Raw genomic sequence first — 19618 nt, 5'->3', positions numbered from 1 at the left:
TTCCATTTCAGAAATCTGGTCACCTTACTATGTGTGTCTCTGTTGTTAAAGTTTATCGTTAATTTGATACTCATTTTAACAATAAGGAGTCATGTAAACATGACCTCACGTGCGTCTTTTCTGGTCAGTCGTCATGGAAACATGAAGCCCTGGCGTTTGGACCAGAGTGAAAACAAACGACATATCACTGTATACCACCAGGGGCCTGTTTCATAAAACAAGTTTACCAATTAATCCAGGTTTATTTCAGTAAGTCTGGTTTATTGTCAGTTGATTTGGTTCAAAATAAATCAGACTAACTGAAATAAGCCTAGCTTATTTGGTAAACTTGTTTTATGAAACAGGCCCCAGTACACTCTAAAAAATGTTGGGTTGAAAATGGACAAACCCAGCGGTTGGGTTAAATGTTTGCCCAACCTGCTGGGTAGTTTTATTTAAACCAACTATTATTTAAAAATTGATATATGGCTAGCTTAAAATGAACCCAAAATAGTTGGGTATTATAAATATATTTTATTAATATAAATTTAATAGTTTATTAATATAAATGTATTAAGCAATTTAATAAATGTTTATTGTTTGATAATTATTCATTGAACATGTTCATTTCCAACATACTTTGGGTTAATTTTAATTAAGAAATACAGTAATTTTTAAACAAAAGTTGAGTTAAATAAAGCTACCCAGCAGGTTGGGCAAACATTTAACCCTACCGCTGGGTTTAAACAACCCAATTGCTGGGTTTGTCCATTTTAACCCAGCATTTTTTAAAGTGTATGTGTGAAAAAACTCACTGTGGCTTTTTAAATGAATTGTTATTCATTCCTAGATTTATATCTGTTATTTTTCAGTTGTGGCTGACTATCAAACTAGACAATAAAAGAAAGTTTAATGTTTTTCTTTTGCTGTATGCAACCAGATATGTTAGAGATGGCCATTTGTAAATAATTTACAGAAGATGAATTACATTTTGTTGTCCAAGTACCTGTTACTTTGTTCAATGACAATAAAGTTGAATCTAATCTAACCAATCTGATGACTGTTGATACAAAAGGAGGCACATGGAGTTAACAGTCAGGAAAACCAGCTGAGTGAAGGTTTTGTGTTTGTTACAGGGGGCTGTCTGTGTGAACACTCACAATTAAGCTAGTGTCGTCTCAAAAAAAAGAAGAAAAAAAAAATCTGGATTTTGGAGTTAGTTGAATCAATGTTAAAATGATTAAGTTATTTTTCAATAGACATATTTTTTGTTTTTGTGTGAAGAGAGGGTGGGTGGTGGCAGTGGGGCTCATTGGGTGCTCGGCACCCCTAAAGCTCTGACCCTAGAATCGCCCCTGCTTTCAGGTATTGGAGGTTACTTGTGTCCACTCTGTGATTGCAACAGTTCATTTCAAGGAAGCAAGTTTGCAACTCAGTTAACAAAAGTTCATTACAAACACATTACTAACACACAGATTCATCATTAAATCACTTTCCTGTTTTAATCTATCGTCATCTGCATATTTACACTAGTTCTGTCTGAGCAGAATATTAGCATACCGTCTTTGATTAGACAATACAAGGTTACGGAGTTTTTAATTATAAACAAAAAATGTACAAGTCAACAAAACACTGAAGTGAAAAAGGTTCACTTAAACAAATAACAACAAATCTATCATGTTCTCAAACAGTTCTTTCAGTCCAAATGTGCCTAAATAATAAGCATAGAAAATCTCCAAATGATTTTCCTCTGATCTGAACTGCAGATGCAGGCTCAGCTGTTGCTATGAGAGCCCATATAATCTTGTGCTGAAGGTCTTCTGTTTATGATTCTACACAGAGATAAAGATAGTGTCACGTCGGCCGCAGACCGAATCGTGTTTGTCCGGTGAGTTCAGTGTTACGGCTGGTTCATCTTGGCAGCTTCAGCTTTAATGAGAGAGATCAACTCCTGATTGATCAGGAACACAAAGCGAAGACCTGCAATCTGGACAAAACAAACAAAGATGCGCTTTATTGAACTGGTTGTTGTTTAATTCCTGCCAGAGAGTCACTACATCATTAACGACTGCAGAACATATTTATTATGCAACATCTAAAACAAAAGTAATTTATATACCATGTACAAAATGTGCAGTGCAATTTTGTGACTCAAATTAAAGGGTTAGTTCACCCAAAAATTTGATTTCTGTCATTAATTACTCACCCTTGTGTCGGTCCACACCCGTAAGACCTTCATTCATCTTCAGAACACAAATTATTACAGAAAACAAATTAAGATATTTTTGATGAAATCCAAGTTTAGTTTTTATCTCCAATAGAAAGCAATGAAATTACCACATTCTAGGTCCAGAAAAGTAGTAAAGACATCATTAAAATAGTCAACATGACTACAGTGCATAGGAGAATGACAGGGAAGAGAAGAAATTGTTGAATAAAGTCATTATTTTTGTTGTTTTTGCACACAAAAAGTATTCTCTTCACTTCATAACATTAAGGTGAAACCACTGTAGTCACATGAACTATTTTAATGATGTACTTCTCTGAACCTTGAATGTGGTCATTTCATTGCTTTCTATGGGAGATTAAAAAAAAAAACACTCTGGGATTTCATCAAAAATATCTTAATTTGTGTTCTGAAGATGAACGAAGGTCTTACAGGTGTGGAACGACATGAGGGTGAGTAATTAATGACAAATTTCATTTTTGGGAGAACTAACCCTTTAAATTGTCTCTCTCCGTACCTCCATAACAGAGTTGTTATTGAGTTTCCACTTGTTTCCAGATAAAACTGGTCGTCCATCAATGTAAATGGGTCTCCGGCCTTCATTAGCGATGAAAAAATCTCCATTATTTTTCAGTTTAATGATCCCTGAAGTTAGAAAACAAACATTATTCCAATTAATTAAACATTAATTGTTCATTTAACTCAAAGCTTAAATTTTTTTTTAAATTACATGAATCATGCGAGACATTAAATAGTGGCTGATGTGATGATGTGCTTCAGTTACAGCTGACATGGACATTACACTTTATTTCGATGGTCCACTCAATAAAGGTAACAAATATAACTTTGCAACCAACTCTGAGTTTTAGTAAAATTTTAAGTCAGGGTTTGAGTTAGTAGAATAAGTTGACATGTAGTTGCAAAGTTAGACAATACACACTGCAAGTTCCAGGAGTGACAACTGCATTTAAATACAGGAGTGAATCCCCTAAATTATCGTTCCATGTGTGAACGGAACACGACTGAATTCCGGAACTGCAACGATTGACAGCTTGGAAACCATAGCAACGTTCTGGCATCTTATTCGTTTGGTATCTGTTATTAAGTAATATTAAGGCGACAAAACACTCGTTATTTTCAGAAATGTTGACTAAAGCAGTGTTTTGTTTATGCCTGTTTCACACAGAGCGCACTCCTGCAGTGTTTCCTTGTTCATTTATTAAGCATTTAATGATTGTAGTTTAAGTTCAGCTCAAAGCAATCGGGTTTATGGAGATATTAAAGTGAGCAGACGCGGGTCACAATAATTTGCTATTATTTTCAGCATGAAGATGATTTATATTATTATATTTGATTTATGTTGTTTTATTATGGGCTGGTTTTGGTTTGCTTTTTTTCCATTAAGATCTGGCAACAAGAATGAGCCAAGGTTCATAATGCTTTCCCTGTGATTTCTGTACCCCACATACAGAAGGGAGAAACGTCTCTGATGCAAAAACTTCATTAAGTTGTTTAGTTGGGTTATTCAGTTGAAGAATGCGTATTTTACTGAACTGTGTGTGTATGGAACAGGATTAAGCACTAAAAGGTGAACTGACAATCGAATTTAGCCGCAGTGTGTATGTTGCCATAGTCATCCCTCATTTACACAGGTTACGGCTGTGACACGGCTACCGGAGTTGATCCACGTCCACTTTAGTCAATGCTTGTGTTTACACCAAATGAAAGCACTGTGCAGTTTAATCATGAATACCATGAATAATGCTGCTGAACTGTCCAACCTTGTTTTCTGGAGATCTTCCATGCAGGTCCCTCCAAAGACAGATCTACGTCAATCTGCTTGTCTTTAGTAGCACGACCCAGTGTGATCTGAAACATGTCAGAGTTTGTTACTGGACATCTGTGCTGAACTGCTCCTTTAAAAACATCTCACAATGTATTAATGACTAAATATTAAGACAAGTGACATTCATTTCAAGTAAAAAAAACATTTCAAGTGAATCATATGACAAAAAGAGGTTATTATAGATAATTCAAAAGTGACTTGTATAGAAATAGACAGACGATATTTGGTAGCACTTACAGCCCTGTTCTGTATGTACTTTACTATAGTAATCACAATACCAGTGTAAAAACTAGATACTAAACCAGTACCCAACCATAACACTAAACTTATGCAGTTACTTTACATTACTAAGTACTTTCTTGTGTAATTACAAGTGCACATACTGTAGAATGAAGTTTAATCAATAATTTGTTCTCTAATGCAGTGACTTTTGTAGATTGTTTTGTGTAAAAATACCTTTTGGGGCCACTGTAAATATGTGGCTTGTATACAAGTCACCCCCCCCCCCCCAATTTATTCTCACAGAGGGCTCCAGACTGCGACCAAATTCACCAGAGAATTAATAACATTGCTGGGAAATGCAGAGAGAATCATTCCAATTCTCTGTTACAAACCATAGATAGCGGTGCTACAAACAGTGCTGATGTGGAAATCACGAGAAATGTGCCATGAACAAACAAGTTATAGAAGGCTTTTCAGCCCACAAATCACCGGCATTCACCATTAATTAATGTAGTTACGCTAACTGTTACCGGGTCAATGACGTGATGGGTATTTTTTTGTTTTTTGTTTAATAATAATAAAAACAAAGATATGACATCTAAAGTATTTAAGGAAGTACAACTAGAAGATTTTAATTATATTTTGCTACATATAAAGGTATTTTAAAGATTTTGAAGTGTCAAAAGGTCATTCAGTTTAACCATCCAAAGGCCAATACAGCCATTTCATTTGTGATTTATATATATATATATTATTCTGGCATGATCTTATAACATCATATATCAGTACAGTTCAAGATGGTATTAAAATTATGTGTCAAAGTCGTTGCTTTGTTATGAGAAAGAATGTCTGGAAAATTGAATTTCATTGATTTCATTCAGAGTAACGAATAAAAAGGGACCATTTTGTGTGATCACTTATCATGTGACTGGATGGGACATCATTCAGACACCTGCAAAGGACCACATGGTTGTGAAGCAAAGTAACTAACTTTCTCTTAACTATTTGAAAAATTCAAGTTTTTCACACTCATAAGCATGTCCCGCTATTAAAAACATGGAAAATGTTGTAATATTTTAAAAACTTGCACTAAATATAAAATGTTTGATTGTCCTTTTATTAGCTAGCTAGCAATCTAACTTGCTAGTTATCATGTTTACACTTTGTTACACTTTTAAAAACCTTATTCGTCAATGACCATGGTACTGCAGCATAAAGAGTTAATTATTTAATTCATTCATTACAGTGTTTGTACATCCTTTTGAGAGTGAAATTCAATTACTTTTCAAGGGCTTTACACAACTTTTTCCAGCACTTCAAAGCTCTAAAAATAACTTTAAAATTGAATAATATTTAATGTGATGACCAAAAACATTGTGTGTTCATCCTTTAAAGTTTGCTCTCATTTGTAAAAACTAAAAGTTTCAAGACATACTAACACATGGCGGCAAACAAACACTTAAGGAGAGACACTACAGGCAAAAACACTTTTTTCAGGCACCTGTCAATTTTGAGATTTTGCACTTTTTGGCTTTTCATAAAGTGTTTTTTTCAGACTGGTGTAAAGAAAACATCCAAAATACACTTTTAAGTGTTTATTTTATAGCACTTTATCTATTTGCGTCTATAGATTCCAATTACAGTAAATATCTTTAAAGGCCGTTTTCTCAAAATTAGTTTTTTCTCCTGCTCCGAGTCAGAAATCTCCACTTCAGCAGAACTGACATACACCAAACTTGACAGTTTTAATCCTATCTAAATTCTTAAGGTTTTTACAGAGGGATTTGTTGATATATAATTTGCCTGATTTTATACATTATATTCCTAAAAAAAAAAAAAATTGTGAAAATATTTTTTTTTCTGGCTGTTGATAGTATTTTCTGATTTATGGAGTGACAAAAAGAGATATCCAAAATTCCCTCTGTAAAAACCTTTGAATTTAATATGTCCAAAAAATTAAACGAGAACTGTGAACCTGACGTCATCCAATATTCAGATTTTTGTTCTAGAAATGTGTGTAAATTAGTGCATATTTAATTAGATAATGCCTCATTTGCATATTTAAACATAACATTTTACAAAACTTGTAATACAAAAAATGTTTGCACTTTTTAATGTAATCAATCACATGGGGTAGTATGGTGATATCTATTAGTTGTTGTTTTTTACCCTATTCACCTGGGGTGTCTCACCTTAAAAATAAAAAAGACATGAAATTACCACTATAACCTTCAGAGGAGCACTTATTGGTTTATTAGCCATTTCCACTCCCTAACATATTTTTCACGTTTTGCTTTTGAATTTATGAAATCATCAAGTAATCAATTCTTGTCAAAGTTTAGCACTTTTGTACTTAAGTATAAAGTAGGAAAAGTCCAAAAGTATCATGAAAATCAAAACCTATCCACCTTATTCCAACGCCCCATGACGCTTTGTGCGAATTATGGGAGTAACTTCCTTTAAACACTCAGTGATAGACTCGCGCTATGAACGCAGTAATGCATTTTATTTATAAACCGGGTACAATGAGATGACTAGGGCTGCAACGATAAATCGCGATTAATCGTTTTCAAAATAAAAGTCTGTGTTTACGTAATATATATGTGTGTGTTCTGTGTATAATAATTATGTATAAATACACACACATACAGGTATAAAGTTTAGAAATATATGCATGTATTATAAATATATATATATATTTTATATTACATATAAACAAATATTTTATATATAAATATAACACTTTTCTTAAATATATACATGAATGTGTGTGCATTTATATATACATAATTATTATACACAGAACACACACATATACATTACGCAAACACAGACTTTTATTTTGAAAACGATTAATCGCGATTAATCGTTGCAGCCCTAGAGATGACATTATTCTACTCACCCTTCAACTAACTAACATTAAAAGGACTTTTAAGTGTAAAAGCATCAACAAGGTACTTTCAACAGACCATGAAAAAGCGCGATTCTTTCCACAGCAATAACGGACGGGTTGAACATAACTATAGTGATATAGATCTGCATTATGTAATATACGTTGCCTTAAAGGTGCTAAATAGGATGTTTTGTTTTATACATTTTTGCAATATTACTTGAAACTGTCTTTACTAACTGATAAAAGACTATTTATTAGGTGCACTGAAAGGAATAATATTAATATACATCATCTGTGCACGAGGTAGGGCCTTAAAAACATCAGCCAATCGGTTACATGATCATCGCGTAAACGATTGGCCCTCTGGCTTGTCAATCACTGCCGTGACGTTCCTTGCGAGAGACGAGCGCGGCTGCGCGCTCCAGTAACTTTCCACACTCCACAGGCGCTGCATGCGATGTTTTTGTCAGGAGACAGGAGTAACAACTGCAGATTATGAGTTACCTGCGGTGAGTCTGACATAATGAATCCACTAACACGACACAGCGAATGCCGGTGGTAAACACTCGTGTTCCAATACTCGTGCATGAGTTTTGGGAGGCGTTCCCTTGAAATGAGCTGTGAAGGAGGGGGGGTTGTTCTTACGCATGCGCTCATTTCAAAAACTCACTAACAGTCTTTGGTTTCTTTGGAGACGTGAGGCTTTGAGGAGGAGATTCTTTGTGCATCCCAATTAATTATTAATGGGATATATCATAAATTATATCTGGAGAACAGACCACAAATGTGCAGCGGTATGCAAAGGGACAAAATAAAATAATCACGAGGATAGAAAGCAGCAGCTGAAATGAGCTCTTGCCATAGATATTCTTGTTATAACATGTTACGTTAAAATACCAAGCGTTACGTAATTCTCATGATGTCTGAAAATAAAACATGAAAGTAAAATCGACAGCTCATTTAGTCAAGCTGACAGATAAGCTTTATTTGTAGGGCAACCTTATGATCTGAAACGATAGGTTTCAGTCTTTTTTGAATGGAAGTTCCCCAAACCAGAAGTGTAACCCATAATTCGAAACGCAGTAGGCTAGTCAAGAATAAGGTCAATAGAAAAACAATGCCACATTTAATAAGAATAGAATATTTACATTTTACCCTATAGAATTTTTTATTTTTTTGCACATTACTGTTGTCAATAAAAGCGCTACCAAATCAGGTTCTAAATCATCTGTAGAACTTAGTGGCACTGGTGTTACTGCTCTCAAATGTTAGTCCTGAGCCCCTAAAACTGCCTTTTCAAAGACATAATGTTGTTATTTTACACAAAATGATCACAGAAGCACAATAGATGTTTACCATTCACACACGCTTATAATGTCACAGCACGATATTTCTGTGCATAGCAAATGTTCACTGACCTCTCTAGATCTCATCAGGTATCTGACCATTCGTCCACGTAAAGCTGCCAGTGTCTGATTATCGAAGTCTGGTGAATTCATGCCTGAAATAATTACATCACACAATCACTTAAGTGATCACATTCATCTTATAACCATACTGAAGACAACGTCACAAAATCTGACCTGTGATACTGTCCACTAACACCTGCCAACGAGGAAGCTCCTGCTCCAGCTGTCTGATCTCACGCTTCTGATGTCTGTCTGCAAGCATCAGCTCTACAGGAAATGCAACATAACATGTCTAAGACAGTCGCAGGAAAGAGCATTACGATAACTACATTGAAACGCATTAAAAACAACATGAGGCTGTATGAAATAACTCACCATGCTCCAGAACTTCATCTCTGCTGTCCCTGATGAACAACATAAATGAACATAACCAGAGAGAATCATACATGATTATCACAAAAGCCTATAAGGGGCCAATGAAACAAAACAATATGAACCAGACTATAGGGTGCTGCAGGGATGACATTTTCTTCCATTTTGGTTTTTGATTAGAAATTACGGTCTGTGGTGAATACAAGCACATTTTATTCTACCACACAAAACAGATCCGATCAGTAATAATCAGTAATGTGATTTTTTGAAGCCTTTACTTGTCTTGAAAAAGGCAGTTGCTAACAAGTCTCTAAATAGGACTAAAGAGGTTGTCAGGGACATTAAACATCATCACGCTGAACAGGTAAACTCATCTACTCACTAATCCACTTCTACATCCTCAATGGGTCTCATTCATGAAACACGAGCAGAACGAATTTTTGTGTAAATCGTGTGTAAAGTGGTTCTGGCATAAATTTTCCGGATTCATTAAAATGTTCGTATTTTCCAAATGTTAGTTGGTACGAAAGAAATCTACACCTGCTCCCAGCCGAAACATCCGAACGTTTTGCTCATTAATAAGGCTGCATTTTAATTCACCTTAATAATGTACATTACACAGCATTTTGAAAAAATATTATATATAGTAATTACATACGTTTTTTTCTTTTTACTTTTATTGTGAGAGCCAGTAATAGCATCTGCAAACGGAGCACTTTAATCAAATAATTAATTGATTTCAATAGGGCTGATGGCCAAAATCCTTCGTTTGGTGTCATAATATGATGCCGGTCAGTCAGTCGGATTTAATGGGCGGGATTTATGGTAATTGAGAATGAGCGTGCACGCGTGTCCATTTACGACTGATTTGAATTCATTAACACACACACACATATTTCACTATCACTTCTGACGTTTACAAAGTATTTGTGAATCAGGAGAAGAGTTTTCGGGAAGGTCTCTTTATGCGCAAATCACTCATATTTACTCATATATTTACGAATGTTTCATGAATGAGACCCATTGTGTTTATAATCACACTCTTACCAACTATTATAACTTGTCGGAAGCTTAGCGATGGTGATGCTGAAGTCATGTGACCTTGTTGCAGTTTGTTTATAGCCTAAGTTTAGCTTTAAAAAAAAAAAAAATTGGCTTACTTGAGTTTGGCATCATCAACCACCTGCTCAGCATCAGAGAAGTTCAACACTTGCTCTCCTTTAGGCAGAGGTTGAACTATAAATAAATCAGATGTGTCGTTTAAATGACAGCGATCGGCACAAACAGGACCATCAGACTGCAGTGACATATGACAGCATCTCACCGCTCTGATCCTCCAGTAAATAATACTGCTTGAGCAGCTGCCAGTGCACCAGCAGATTTTTAGCAGTGCGGGATGGGTAAAACACATTTGGGTGCTTGTTCAGCAAATCCTGAAAAACCTCCAGCTTAGGCTGACTGCTCTGCTCACAAACATGAAGCAAGGATCAATTAAATATGAAGTAAACAGAACAGAAAAGATGCATGTAAAATAGACATGTGCAGATATTCGGTAATGCGATATATCACGATAATGAATATGCATGATATTGTTATCGTGGGCACTTCAAAATACCGTAAATACTAATTTATTACCAATTATTACAGTTTTTATAATGCATTTAAGAATATTTTCCCCATCAACAGTATAAAATGCACAACACCGCAGTTTTCTGCGTCAAAGGGACACGCGCAAAGATGTAAACGAGCCCAGTGTGCATGAGAAGCACATGGCGGAACGAGTGAAGGAGACGCGCTGAATGAAAGTGTACATCCACTCTCTGACAGTAGAGGGCGCTGATGGAACAGCAGAATGCAGTGGTTACCCCAGAAACCCCGCAAACAAAGCAACTGTGCAGGTGAAGTTTTTAAAATGCTTCAAACAGCCATTCAATGTTTTTAATGTAATTAAATAACTTTCTTTAACAAATGTAGCTGTTGCTCAATCTTAGTTAATGCATTAAATAATGAGACTTTATTGTAAAGTGTTACCTTTTGTTCTTTATAGTCTAATTCTTTTGCACTTTATTTACTTTATATATTTTCTGTGTATTACAAAAAGAGTTCTTAAACCTGTTATACTATGACAACACTTTTGTTTGTGCAACATTTCAATATCGTGATAATACCGTATACCGTGATAAAAGCTTCAGCAATTAATCGCAACACGAAAATTTGATACCGTCACATGCCTAATGTAAAACAATAATATCTCAAAAGCATACATTGATAGATTTCCTCCAATACATGTGATCAAAATGTTGATGTCATTTACTCACAGAGGTGATCTTGGCAAGCAGGGCTTCCTCTGCCTGGCTGAAGAGAGCTTTACTCTGAATAGCAGCAATAGCCTCTGGATGCAGCTGTCTCATGGCCTGCCACGCCAACCTGAGGAACAGACAAAACCCTTTCAAAATGGACATTAAATTTCTATGATAAAGAGTGAAAAAACTAAATAAAATACAAAAACTGCCAGTATTTACTAACCCTCATATCATTCCAAACCATTCCAGACAACAAAACCTGGGGATTTTTTTTCATGCAAAGCAGCAAAGACTCACTGGAGGGGAAGTTCATCTGTGTAGGATCTAATGATTCTTAATAGCATAACCTGTGTTCGTGCCGCTTCAAGAAAGCAAACATACATCTGTGTTTTTCATATTACTTACAGGGTCAGTTCACCCAAAAATTAAAATACTGTCTTTAATAACTCATCCTTGTGTCGTTTCAAACCTGCCCGCCCAGAAATTTCAATGCCCAGAAATGTACTAAGCACATATTTAAAACAGTTCATGCGAGTACAGTGGTTCAACCTTAATATTATAAACCCATGAGAATACTTTTTGCCAAGTTACGCCCCGAGTGGTGAACCAGTGAAATTTTGAAACACTTATGATGTAACGAAGCCTTGTTTATGGAAATAACGTGACTTTGAGAGACGCTGTGAACCACTGATTTGAAACAAATGATTCATAAAGCTTTAAAGCTTCATGAAGCAGTGTTTTGAAATCACACATCACTAGATATTGTTGAATAAAGTTTTTATTTAGTTTTTTTGTCACTTCATGACATTAGGGTTGAACCACTATAGTCACATGAACTGTTTTAAATATGTCTTTAGTAGCTTTCTGGCCATTAAAAAGTGTTAAATGTCTTGATGGCAATGAAGGCCTCACACTGAGCCTTCGGATTTTATCAAAAATATCTTAATTTGTGTTCCTAAGATGAACAAAGGTCTTACAGGTGTGGAACGACATGAGGGGGAGAAATTAATGACAGAATTTTCATTTTTGGGTGAACTAACCTTTAAATTATTTAAATGCCGCAGCAAGTGCTATATATGGATCAAAGGTGCCCAAAACTGGCATTTTGTTCACATATTTTTGTTCTTCATCTTTTAAGAGGAGATCTAAATATTTGTGACTTGAAACCTATAAAACTGACAGGCCTGTGCTGCAGATCTATGGATGCTTTACCCTCCAGATCTCAGTGGCAGTCACATGACTGAAAACTATGAATTGGCCAATGTAATAATTAAAAAAAAAAAGAAAAAAAAAAAGCCATGAAATTCTGTTTCACATGCAAAGACACTGAACACCTTTCAAAGAACTCAAAAGGTACATCTTTTCTGATACTATTATGAAATGAATGTGAAAAACATTCTTGAAATGTTGTTCTTTTGTGTTTTCATTAAGGTTCAGAACAACATGACGATGATGACAGTTGAAAGAACTTTTCCTTTTATGTTTAAAACATGGTCTATAGCTATATAAGAATGATGCTTCAGAAACTCACTTTGATATGACAGGGTCATACAGCAGAGCGTACCAGCGCTCCTGAATCTCCCGCAGTGTGAAGCGACAGCTGAATTTCACCCCCAGATGAACTGACGTGAGATCTGTAGTCTGAACATAATGTACATGTACTTCAGTTCATCTCTGAAAGCAGTCAGCTTCTAAAAGCACTCAAATCTGACAGCTGACCTGTAGGACAGCATTAATGAGCAGCAGGTCATCCGTGGGTTTCCAGCGGCCCAGGTCTTTGGTTATCTGTAAGGGTTGCTTGTTTTTCTTCATTCGTTTGGACATCGATGAAGGAGTGATCAACATGGTAAGAGGCGGCGTCAGAGCGCTCCCGGACTTTAAACCCTGTGGTTCAGAGAAAACAAAAAAAGACAAAAACAAATCAACATTTCGTAGTACAGATATATCTATAACAAATGAAACACATCTACTTGACTAGCAGAGTATTCATTTTGATTGTTTGCGTTAAATAATGTGTTAATTCAGTCCTGCTGTGGAGACTCCCTATTCGTTCCAGTGTCACAAAATAAAATGCACAAGCATGTCCCTGCCCTTGATATGCAATCAATGATGAACGCTTTTGGTTTTAATAAGTAAATAAACCTATAAGAGGGCGGATTCAAACCCAGAACCTCTGACGGGCTTTACAAAAGTTCTACCACCTGACTATTATATCTCTCACACGTATCCCGCGGATCTGTGTACATAATCACTGTCGTGAAGAATTTGTACAGTATAATTATTTTGATGTAAGGATGAAATTATTGCATTAAATTCTTTTCTATGAATTCCATATCAATAAATTAAACTTCAATGTACTATTGATATTGACTTAATATCATAATGCCATTTTTTGTTAATTTTTCCAAGTATAGTGTAAATGCAGTTATCGGGTACACAGCTCACTTTTAAAAGAAGAAAAATTTATCAAAAAAATTGGATATAGTCAAAAAATCGTAATTGGCCATCAAGACCTGATGTGCCTTACTGTTGTACCTCTCACACTACAGCTCAAAAGTTTGGAAAAATTATTTTTTAATGTTCTTAAAAAGAAGTCTCTACTGCTCAGCAAGGCTGCATTTATTTGATTGGAAATACAGTAAAAACACTAATATTGTGAAACATTATTAAAATTTAAATAGAACTGTTTTCTATGTGAATGTATAGTAGTCAACATTTTAAGTGGATCAAAAAAGTTCAAAGTTGTGCTAAGAAGAAGGTTTCAGGAAAAACTCTGATGAAAGGTTTTGATCCACTTCAAATGTTGACTACTGTATTTTAAAATGTAATTTACTCCAGCTCCTCCAGTCCTCAGTGTCACATGAAATCATTCTAATATGCTGACTGGCTGCTCAATTATCATTAATAATTGTTGCTGCTCAGTTATTTATAAATGGTTCTGATTACTGTCAATGCTGAAAAAAGTTTTTGCTGCTTAATATTTTAGTGGAAACTATGATACTTTGTTTTTCCAAGATTATTTGATGAACAGAAAGAACAGCATTTATTTGAAACAGTGTTTTTTTTGCTAGTTTCAGCCTGACGCAGTTATCATTTTCACGTCCTGCACCACGTTGTTTAAATAGCAAATGCACTCACGCCCATCTGTTCGCCCATGGACATGCTGGTCTGAAAATGAGTTGTTTTCAGGTGCATTGTTGGCATGTTGCTGTTTTTAGGTCTAAAGTCAATGGCCTTTATTTAAAAGGTGCTGTATGCGATTTTTCTCAAATTCATTGTTGAAATCTACACCTTTAAAGGCTGCGTTAGTAATTTGCACCTATAGGCAGGTGCACAACACCCGTTCACTCTGCTTGTTGCACACAAAGGGACACGCAGCAACACACAAACATGCCATAAATGAAAAATAAAAGAATTACAATGTAAATGATTATTATTGTGTACATAAAGATAAATGTCATAATGGATAGTCATTGTATATATTAGAATGACCTATTTGCAGTAATGAAATTAGCAAATTATTAGAACAATCGTGGCAATACACACATGTATTTAAACTGACTCGTCAGGATGAGGGTGTCTATATTCTGGCAAGTAAATAGCAATCCGCCGTGGTGCAAGGACACCAAGCTTTTAAAGGGAATAGGAGATGACACTCTGATTGGTTTATTGCACGTTACGCCCAAAACACACCCATGACTCATTATAAGACTAGGTACAAGGTACAAGCATTTTTACCATCATTAAACTAACAAAAGTGGATTTTTAGCCCTAAGTGCAACTTAAAATTGGGCTCCATGTCTTTACTGTCACTTTTGAAAAATTTAATGCACCCTTGTCAGATAAAAGTATTAATTTCTTTTTTTATTATTACAACTTTTTTTATTATTATTAGCATATTAGAATGATTTCTGAAAGATCATGTGACACTGAAGACTGGAGTGATGCAAAAAAATTCAGCTTTGATCACAGAAATAAAATACATTTTAAAATATATTAAATTGATTATTCCAAACTGTTGACTGGTAGTGATTAACTGTTTTTACCTCTCTCTCTCTCTCTCACACACACACACACACACACACTTTTTCAGTGGTCAATTATACAGTTTAGTGATGCTTGACCAGAAAAATGTTACGATTAACCACAATCAAATATCACACAGAGTTGTGTAACAAAACACAGTAACCTTCATTACCTTCTTCTTGTCACTGGATGCAAGGTCACTCCCAGGGCATCTGATTGGCTCAATGACTGGCTGACCTTTGACCCGACTGGTAGATTTCGCGAGGCTACTCTCAACCAGTTCATCATCAAATTTCTTTCTCTTTATTGATCTACAATATAATGACAAGACAACTTTGATTTACAATGATAAGGTACAGGTTTTGGACCATGATGGAAAAAGTAGCACAGTGAAGCAGACGGTAGCAGATGAGCACTCTTCACCTGGAGGAGCTCCTGCGTTTGGGGATCATTCCCGCTCCACTGAAGGCCTGAGCAGCGGTTCTCTTCACAGCGCTGGACTCCTCGTCCTCAGACCTGCTCTGTGAAACCATGGGCCCGACTGATGCTCCTCCAGCCACGGCAGAGGGGACGCCCGCCTTTACGTCTACAACACATCACATTATCAAACAGAATGCATAAAAGCCACGAGAGCGAGAAGAGAGAGTGATGACAGTAATTAATCTACACACCCTGTCAGGGTTTTCAATCTTTTATCTGCCATGATGGACACCCAAATATGACCCCCATCCCCACCTAATTTATCAACTAAAAATTTATATTATAAATGTGAAATTAGTTTCTATTTACATTACTCATTTTTTTTTCTATTCAATACAATTCAATGTGCTGTTCAATGGATTTATTTATTTACTTTTAACACAAACATTATTTATATTAATCATTTTTATTATCCAATTTACCCAATTTAACAGATTAACAACTAACTAATCATTTATTTACGTTTATTAATCTAATGTATTAACTTTCCCTGGAGCCCAGATAAAAAAAAAACTAAAAAAAAACCCTGGATTAAAAATTTAAATTGCTAACAAAAAAGCATCAGACAAGACAGAGCAGGTTACTTTGATATGAAAAAGTCTCAGCTTTCATATTGTCAATTGTACAACAACATTCAAACAATTAAAATAAATACAGCTTTAGCACTCTTTAATGTGTCGCCTAAGTTAAAGTGGCATGTGAACTAGTGATGTTATGTATGACTGAAGCTTCGATGTGCATATCGTGCATGCGACACAATTTCTAGTGTCAGGGTGTGTATAGGTTTCCCAGAGTCATGTGAACGGCGACAAATGAAGCCTCATTTTCTGTCCAATCACATGCACGTTTTGCTTTGCGTATCGGAAAGTTTGAAGCCCCAGACTTACTTTACGAGTAGGTTCATTCAGACTTATTCAATTACATTTTTAAATACAGTCATACAAGTAATATGAAGAATACAAATTATTTCAGGTAAATAAAATATTTGCCATATGCAATTCATATATGTGTGTTTATTCTTCTGTTACATCATATTGGTATTCATACTGGCATTAAATGCTGCAGTTTAATGGGTAAATTAATTTATCACTTGCGCGCACTATTAGTAGGGATGTGCAACGATTAATCGTTTGCAAAATAAAAGTCTGCGTTTACGTAATATGTGTGTGTTCTGTGTATAATAATTATATTTATATATATATATATATACATATATACATATATATATATATATATATATATACATACATACATGTATAAATATGCATGTTTAAATAAATATATATAATTATATATATTTGATACTACATATAAATATAAATATTTTATATATAAATCTAACATTTTTCTTAAATATATAAATGTATGTGTCTGTATTTATATATACATAATTATTATACACAGAACACACACATGTATTACGTAAACAAAGACTTTTATTTTGCAAATGATAAATCGTGATTAATCGTAGCACATCACTAATTTGAGGACGTAGCATGAAACTGGTGGTTTTGGCTGCTTTACTTTTTACTATTTTTACTTTTACTGTTTTCGACACTCTCGAAGCTTTGAATCTTTTCCCGAAACAATGACTAGTGTGAACAGATACATGTTCTTCTTTATGACTACTTATAGCACCAAATAAACATCTGAAGGTATGTAGAAAGATACAGTACAGCTTACTGATATGTATCATCTCTCATACAATCGTACTACCATGGAAAGACAAGAATAAAACAGCTTGCAAACAATAAGTCAACCAATACAAAAAGATCAATGACCATATGTTTTTGGACTGGAAGATTTTTTTTAATGTTTTTAAAAGAAGTCTCTTCTTCTCACCAAGGCTTTATTTATTTGATCAAAAAAATACAGCAAAAACTGCAATATTGTGAAATATTTTTACAATTTAAAATAACTGTTTTCTATTTGAATATATTTTACATTGCAATTTATTCCTGTGATTAAAGCTGAATTTTCAGCATCATTACTCCAGTCTTCAGTGTCACATGATCCTTCAGAAATCATTCTAATATGCTGATTTGCCGCTCACAAAACTATTATTATCATTATCAATGTTTAAAACAGTTGTGTACAATTTTTTTCAAAATTATTTGATGAACAGAAAGTTCAAAAGCAGCATTTATCTGAAATATATTGTTGAAATGTCTTTACTGTCACTTTTGATCGATTTAATGCATCCTTGCTGAATCAAAGTATTAATTTCTTTAATTTCTTTCGAAAGAATAAAACATTTGCAACGACTCCAAACCTTTGAACGGTAGTGTATAATGTTACAAAAGCTTTGTATTTCAGATAAATGCTGTTCTTTCGAAGTTTGAAATAATCCTGGAAAAAAGGGTACACAACTGTTTTCAACATTGATAATCATAAATGTTTCTTGAGCAGCAGATCACCATGTTTGAATGATTTCTGAAGGATCATGTGACACTGAAGACTGGAGTAATGATGCTGAAAATTCAGCTTTGATGACAGGAATAAACTGTATTTTAAAATATATTCAATTAGACAACAGTTATTTAAAATTGTAAAAATATTATACAATATAACTGTTTTTACTGTAGTTCTGATCAAATAAATACAGACTTGGTGAGCAGTAGAGACTTCAAAACATTAAAAATCTTAATGTCAACAAAAACTTTTGAGAGCAGCATTTTGTTAAATGTATGCACTATGTATTATATAATTAAAAAAATGTTACAACATTATTATAAAAATACATTAATTGTATAAGAATGAGTTGTTAATTTTAACCTTTAATAATACCAGCTGACAGGTTTCCCTGTTTGTTTACAGCATTAGTTGAAAGAGATTTGTTTCCTTGAGAAAAATGAACGTGTAGGTCCCACTCTATTTTTAGCCAAATTAATTGATATTTAATCTTGTAACTATTATTAATCCACCAAACGTATTGTAATAAAAGCTCACAGTCTTATAACATATTAGTGTTGTTCTTCTGTTGATATCATGTTCGTGTTGCCTTGCCTTTCTCCATGATCTCCTGATCAGCTGATTAACACTCAGAAACCCGATGAATCATGAATACTGAAAACAGACAGAAGAGTATGAACACAGACCTACACTACAACAAACACTATTAACACATGTGCTGGCTCTACATCGTTAGAACGACACTGTAATACACCGCTTAATTATATGTTAGGTGTATATTATTATCATTTATTTGCTTTGGAAGCTCTAAAAGCGAAAACTGTTGTATCAAACATGATTCAAAACAACATATTAAAGACATTAATGTCGAGAATTCAGGCGATGTATGTTTTACCTTTAGAATGAGTATCGCTGCTCTCTGACTCTTAAATAATATAAAATAATACAATATAAGATTCAAATATTACACAATATGTTATTCTTTTATTTGATAAACAAAAAAGAAGCAACGATGCTAAGCTAACCGGAGGCTTCTGTGGAGTTTGGAGCGTTTCCGGGTTCTTCTTCGTTGGAGTTTTACAGCAGTTGGCATCCATAATGTTGCATTACTGCCATCTGCTGTCTCTCTCTTTCTCTCTCTGATTTTATTGGCGGGTCGCAAAGACTGTAAAAAAATATGGACGTAGCGTCCGTGACGTCACCCATAAAGTTCTGAACAGCAGTTTTGAAGCGAAAATGAGGACGCCATAGACATCATATAGGTAGACGCCCTATTGGCCGCTGGGCGATGAGATTTGCGGCCGCCATCTTAGACCGGTCGTACTCCTAAGCTGCGTCCCAATTCGCCTACTTATACTACGTCCTAAAAGCATTTACTGTTTTTGTAAAGAAAAAGTACATACTTTTGAGTGTGTAGCAGAAGAGTAGACAAGCTTTGGGACATACTAC

The 19618-nt window shown here is 34.8% G+C and overlaps 1 protein-coding gene across 3 annotated transcripts; it reads right to left on the bottom strand.

The window, feature by feature from the left end:
- Window positions 1-851: 851 nt before the first annotated feature.
- mcrs1 (microspherule protein 1) lies at window positions 852-19307 on the bottom strand. Of its 3 annotated transcripts, XM_067388672.1 has the most exons (16): window positions 19195-19307; window positions 19065-19094; window positions 18764-18823; window positions 15701-15863; window positions 15450-15588; window positions 12971-13135; window positions 12783-12892; window positions 11267-11375; window positions 10273-10411; window positions 10109-10184; window positions 8952-8980; window positions 8751-8843; window positions 8586-8668; window positions 3988-4075; window positions 2724-2851; window positions 852-1966 (listed from the first exon to the last, which is right to left on the bottom strand). In XM_067388672.1, the coding sequence occupies exons 3-16, from the start codon at window positions 18771-18773 to the stop codon at window positions 1880-1882; spliced, it is 1419 nt and encodes a 472-aa protein (XP_067244773.1). In that variant the 5' UTR covers window positions 18774-18823; window positions 19065-19094; window positions 19195-19307; the 3' UTR covers window positions 852-1879. The 3 variants fall into 3 exon arrangements, with proteins under 3 accessions (XP_067244773.1, XP_067244774.1, XP_067244772.1); XM_067388673.1 differs by having other exon boundaries at window positions 18707-18823; window positions 19065-19252; XM_067388671.1 differs by having other exon boundaries at window positions 19065-19252.
- Window positions 19308-19618: the final 311 nt, after the last annotated feature.

Source organism: Chanodichthys erythropterus, chromosome 6 (assembly GCF_024489055.1).
Source record: "Chanodichthys erythropterus isolate Z2021 chromosome 6, ASM2448905v1, whole genome shotgun sequence".
Lineage (NCBI taxonomy): Eukaryota > Metazoa > Chordata > Actinopteri > Cypriniformes > Xenocyprididae > Chanodichthys > Chanodichthys erythropterus.
The sequence above is the reverse complement of the archived record's forward strand: the minus strand, read 5'-3'. Positions and strand labels throughout refer to the sequence as shown.